Raw genomic sequence first — 6239 nt, 5'->3', positions numbered from 1 at the left:
GTGCGGGTGACCAGCCTGTCCCACTGGGGCTCCGTGCGGGTGACCAGCCTGTCCCACTGGGGCTCCGTGGGGGTGACCAGCCTGTCCCACTGGGGCTCCGTGCGGGTGACCAGCCTGTCCCACTGGGGCTCCGGGCGGGTGACCAGCCTGTCCCACTGGGGCTCCGTGGGGGTGACCAGCCTGTCCCACTGGGGCTCCGTGGGGGTGACCAGCCTGTCCCACTGGGGCTCCGTGGGGGTGACCAGCCTGTCCCACTGGGGCTCCGTGGGGGTGACCAGCCTGTCCCACTGGGGCTCCGTGGGGGTGACCAGCCTGTCCCACTGGGGCTCCGTGAGGGTGACCAGCCTGTCCCACTGGGGCTCCGTGGGGGTGACCAGCCTGTCCCACTGGGGCTCCGTGGGGGTGACCAGCCTGTCCCACTGGGGCTCCGTGGGGGTGACCAGCCTGTCCCACTGGGGCTCCGTGGGGGTGACCAGCCTGTCCCACTGGGGCTCCGTGGGGGTGACCAGCCTGTCCCACTGGGGCTCCGTGCGGGTGACCAGCCTGTCCCACTGGGGCTCCGTGGGGGTGACCAGCCTGTCCCACTGGGGCTCCGTGGGGGTGAACAGCCTGTCCCACTGGGGCTCCGTGGGGGTGAACAGCCTGTCCCACAGGGCGCTGGGATGGGGAGGTGACCAGTGAATTCCTTCCATGAAATGATCTGGATGTAGATTGAGAATCTGTTCACAATCCCTGGATGTAATTGGAGTGATACACATTGCTGGAGGGTTGGAATATCTGGGAATGACAGTGTATTTCTCTGCCCCTGGGTGCTCCAGTACAAAGCCAGATTAAACGCCAGTATTTAAAAACAAACAAAAATAATCTTAAAAAGAAAAAAGTGCTCTGAGTTGGGTAAAATTAAATAAAATATTTTAAATAGCTTCAAAGAAAATGTGAATACTGCAGCACAGGAGTTGATGAGGATTTTGATTACAAAGAAAGGGAATACATTCCTAGTTTAATATTTTCCTGCTCTAACTAGTGAGGGGATTGGAAAAGTCAGTAAAACCGTTCAGGAAAAGGGAGTTTTCTATTCCTGCAAGTTGGTAAACGATGAGGGTCAAACCTCAGCTACAAGAGAATCAGCAGGCAGTCAGTGGGGCAATGAGGAACTGTCAGATATTTAGCACATCACCCAGACACTGCAATGTACGAGTGTCAGACTCGTGGTGGGGTCTGACACGCACGAGTTAGTGTGTCAGACCCCCCCACCCCCACAGTCAGAACACACTCCCCCAATCCCCCCGCGACAGTCCGCCTCTGCAACTATCCAAACTCTCGTCCACGTGATAGTCAGGACCACCCCCCGCCCCCCCCCCCCCCCCCGACAGTCCACCATACCAGTGCGTCAGTCCACTAATACGTTAGTCATCACGTCAGTCAGATATTGCATCAGTTGGCACAGGATCCAGTTGCCATCAGATTGAGTCAGGTGGCTACCTTGTAAGGTTTTTTTTTTGCTATCACCTAAAGAAATCTAGAAAAGTCACCTAGTTATCCACAAAATATATAACTGCTGCACTGGACTGTCCTCTCCCATGTTCAGTCTCCAAGGTATAGGAAATGATAATGATCCAAAGTGTTAATCATCAGCGACAGGTTAGTGGAGACCCTGTTCCCATTACGTCACTGGCCTGATGAGGGGCTACAATGGAGATGAGAGGGGAGGTCCCACCAGCACCAGCTTCCTATCATTGATTTCCAAATGCTGCCATCATCCTCTGTGCCCCACGTGTAGCACACGGAAGGAAAACAGGAGGTCACTCGGCACTGGTCAAGCAGCAAGGTGGAGTGGAATATTTTAACCACCAGGCTACCAGGAACATCAGCAATACCAGAGAAACGCAACGCTTGTAAAAATCCCTAAACTCCATTTCGTATTTCAATGAAAAACAGTCCGATGCTGCGGCCGATTACATCACTCCCCTGCCAAGGTCATTCCTCGTTGGTAAATATGAATGGAATTTAATATTAGACCAAACTCAGAGAGAAGGAAGGAACAGTTCAGGACGGTCTCATACACAGGCAGTGGGGAGAGGAGGTTTCCACGTTACACTGTGGTAGAGATGGAGGGTGTCTTGTTTGGACTCTCGTTACACATTATATGATTTGCCATCTCCGCTTCAAGCTCTAGTGTGGAATTGCGGTCTTCCTGATCGCTGTCGGTGCTCCCGTCACTGTCCTTTCCCGAGATCTCCAGCCCTCTGAGGAAATGGCTGTTCCCGTGCGGAATGGGGTACAGTGCCTCTTGCAGGCCGCTCACCACCATGGGGCTGGGTAAGAGGTCCTCATCGGACGAGTGAATGGACTCATCATCTGCCACCATGTGATTGACAATGTGAATCCCGTCGAAACTCATCGGAGTCTGAAAGGACCCCTGGCCTTTGAAAAGCCGGATCTGTTTTGGAGAAAATAAACGTACGTTAATCCAAATCAACAAGCATGCTCATTATAGCCAAGAAGCTAAATAATCCATAACACATCTACCCTCCAATCCATTTCGCCAAGGTCCACAGGTTCGATGATATCTCACTCAATAGTCTACTTTGGGGGACTCGCATGCATTACCCTCACCACATGGCCGCACAGAAAAGTTTTTTAAAACTTAATTTTATTCATGTCACAAGTAGGCTTACATTAACACTGCAATGAAGTTACTGTGAAAATCCCCTAGTCGCCACACTCGGGCGCCTGCTCAGGTACACTGAGGGAGAATTTAGCATGGCCAATGCACCTAACCAGCACGTCTTTCAGACTGTGGGAGGTAACCGGAGCACCTGGAGGAAACCCACGCAGACATGGGGAGAACGTGCTGACTCTGCACAGACAGTGACCCAAGCTGGGAATCGAACTTGGTTCCCTGGCACTGTGAGGCAGCAGTGCTCACCACTGGGCCACCGTGTCACTCATAAAATGTACACCGTGGGGGTCACTGCGTTGAGATTACAAACGGGAACCATCAATTTTTTAAACATTCATCAACCATTTTTGCCATTAGAGACAATTTGAAAAGCGCTCCAATCAAATGTGGAGTCTTAGAGAATCATAGAATGGTTATGGCAACAGGTGGTGACCCTGTGACCCATTGACTCAACATCTGTGCCAACAATTTGCCTATTCCTACTTCTACACCTTTGCAGCTCTGCCGATGTTCTCTTCTCAGTTAATGCTCCAATTCTCCATTGAATCCGTCTCCATCTTGCTCTCAAGGTTGTACATTTCAGACCCTAAGCACTTGCTGAGTTCATTAGCGCATAAGATATAGGAGCAGAATTAGGCCATTCAGCCCATCGAGTTCACTCTGCCATTCGATCATGGCTGATATGCTCCTCATTCCCATTTTCCTGCCTTCTCCTCATAACCCATTAAAAATCTGTCTAACTCTGCCTTAAATTTACTCACTGTCCCGGCATCCACCGCACTTTGAGGTAGCGAATTCCACAGATTCACAACCCTTTGGGAGAAGTAGTTTCTCCTCAACTCGGTTTTAAATTTGCTACCACTTATCTAAGACTATGGCCTATTGTCCTAGAATGTCCCACAAGAGGAAGCATCTGCTCCACGTCTACTTTATCCATACCTTTTATCATAATATTATGTCCCCTCATTCTTCTAAATTCCAGAGAGTATAGGCCTAAACTGTTCAACCTCTCTACAGTAAGAAGTTTAACAACACCCGGTTAAAGTCCAACAGGTTTATTTGGTAGCAAAAGCCACACAAGCTTTCGGAGCTCCAAGCCCTCTACGACAAACCTCTCATCTCTGGAATCAATCTAGTGAACCTCCTCTGAACTGCCTCCAATGCCACTACATCTTTCCTCAAATAAGGGGACCAAAACTGTGCACAATACTCCAGGTGCAGCCTCACCAATGCCTTGTATAGTTGTAACACTGCTTCCTTACCTTTATATTCTATTCCTTTAGCTATAAATGCCAACATTCCATTCTCTTTCTTTATTATCTGCTTCATAGAAATCATAGAAACCCTACAGTGCAGAAGGAGGCCATTTGGCCCATCGAGTCTGCACCGACCACAATCCCACCCAGGCCCTAGCCCCACATATTTACCCGCTAATCCCTCTAACCTACACATCTCAGGACTCTAAGGGGCAATTTTTAACCTGGCCAATCAACCTAACCTGTACATCTTTGGACTGTGGGAGGAAACCGGAGCACCCGGAGGAAACCCACACAGACACGAGGAGAATGTGCAAACTCCACACAGACAGTGACCCAAGCCGGGAATCGAACCCAGGTCCCTGGAGCTGTGAAGCAGCAGTGCTAACCACTGTGCTACCGTGCCGCCTAGCATGCTGTAGCTGCATGCTAGTTTTCTGTGACTCATGAACGAGGACATCCAGATCCCTCTGCACCGGAGCACCCTGAAGTCTCTCCCCGTTTAGATATTAAGTCTCCTTCCCATTTTTCCAACCAAAATGCAACAACTCACACTTCTCCACGTTAAAGTCCATCTGCCACATTTTGGCCCACTTTCCGAACCTATCTATACCCATTTTTAAGGTCCTTATTTCCTCATTGCAACTTACTGTTCTGCCTATTTTTGTGTCACCTGCAAATTTGGCTATGGAGCCACACAAACATTTCTGCCACTTGTCGCTATTGCTTCTTTTGTGTGCAGTTCTGGTCACCTCACTATAAGAAGGATGTGGAAGCGCTGGAAAGAGTGCAGAGGAGATTTACCAGGATGCTGCCTGGTTTGGAGGGTAGGTCTTATGAGGAAAGGCTGAGGGAGCTAGGGCTTTTCTCTTTAGAGCGGAGGAGGTTGAGAGGCGACTTAATAGAGGTTTATAAGATGATAAGAGGATTAGATAGAGTGAACGTTCAGAGACTATTTCCTCGGGTGAATGGAGCGGTAACTGCAATAGGTAAATGCCCCCTGCATAACTATAGGGCTCATGGTGGAAGATATAGGAGGGATGTACAAGGTAGGTTCTTTACTCAGAGAGTGGTTGGGGTGTGGAATGGACTGCCTGCTGTGATAGTGGAGTCGGACACTTTAGGAACTTTCAAGCGGTTATTGGATAGGCACATGGAGCACACTAGAATGTAAGGGAGTGGGATAGCTTGGATCTTGGTTTCGGAAAAGGTTCGACACAACATCGTGGGCCAAAGGACCTGCTCTGTGCTGTACTGTTCTATGTTCTATGTCAATGACCTCAAATGGGTGAACTTGCTCCCTGATCTTTCCACCAATAGGGGCAGTCGCCCCCCTATCCAACACCTTCCATTCTCACAGGCAAAGCTTTTTGAACTTTGAGTTGAAGAAGGTTTAAAGAGTGAATCTCCCCCCTGACTGTCAATAATGAGCTGCAAGTTGAACTGTCTCTATCGTGGGTGACAAGTTTTCGCTGGGTTAATTCAAAGCGAATTCCCTCATTACAATCAGAGACAGAAAAGAAATGGCGAGACTGAGAATAAATTCAAAATCTTTGCTTTTAAAGTACTTCAAAAATGTTCAATCACACAGGCTTCAGCCAATCTCACCGCATTCCTAAGGTGGCATAATGAAGCCCTCCCCATTCACTCATCCCCCCCCCCCCATATCCCCATCCAGACCCACTCACTCACCCCCCCCTCACCCAGACCCACACTCACCCCCTCCCCACCCAGACCCACTTGCTCACCCCACGCCCACCTTCACCCCCTCCCCACCCCCCTCCCTCAACCAGACCCATTCGCTCACCCCTCCCCCAACTGCCCCTCCCTCACCCAGGCTCACTCACTCACCCCTCCATCCCTCCCCAGACCCACTCACTCACCCCTCCCCTCCCTCACCCAAACCCACTCACTCACCCCTCCACAGATCCACTCACTCACCCCTCCCCTCCCTCATCCAAACCCACTCACTCACCCCTCCCCTCCCAAACCCACTCACTCACCCCTCCACCCCTCCCCAGATCCACTCACTCACCCCTCCCCTCCCTCACCCAAACCCACTCACTCACCCCTCCCCTCCCAAACCCACTCACTCACCCCTCCACCCCTCCCCAGATCCACTCACTCACCCCTCCCCTCCCTCACCCAAACCCACTCACTCACCCCTCCCCTCCCAAACCCACTCACTCACCCCTCCCCTCCCCAGACCCACTCACTCACCCCTCCCCTCCCAAACCCACTCAATCACCCCTCCACCCCATCCCAGATCCATTCAGTCACCCCTCCTCTCCCTCGCCGCC

General features: G+C 51.1%; 1 protein-coding gene across 1 annotated transcript in view; it reads right to left on the bottom strand.

Moving 5' to 3' along the window:
- Positions 1 to 1357: 1357 nt before the first annotated feature.
- Positions 1358 to 6239, bottom strand: part of LOC144507659 (EVI5-like protein) — a 371712-nt gene continuing 366830 nt past the window's right edge. The window contains exon 16 of the mRNA XM_078234815.1: positions 1358 to 2440. Within this exon, the coding sequence (XP_078090941.1) occupies positions 2093 to 2440 (348 nt within the window). The 3' untranslated portion in view covers positions 1358 to 2092. The remainder of the gene's footprint in view (positions 2441 to 6239) is intronic.

Source organism: Mustelus asterias, chromosome 19 (genome assembly GCF_964213995.1).
Source record: "Mustelus asterias chromosome 19, sMusAst1.hap1.1, whole genome shotgun sequence".
Classification (NCBI taxonomy): Eukaryota; Metazoa; Chordata; class Chondrichthyes; order Carcharhiniformes; family Triakidae; genus Mustelus; species Mustelus asterias.
The sequence above is the reverse complement of the archived record's forward strand: the minus strand, read 5'-3'. Positions and strand labels throughout refer to the sequence as shown.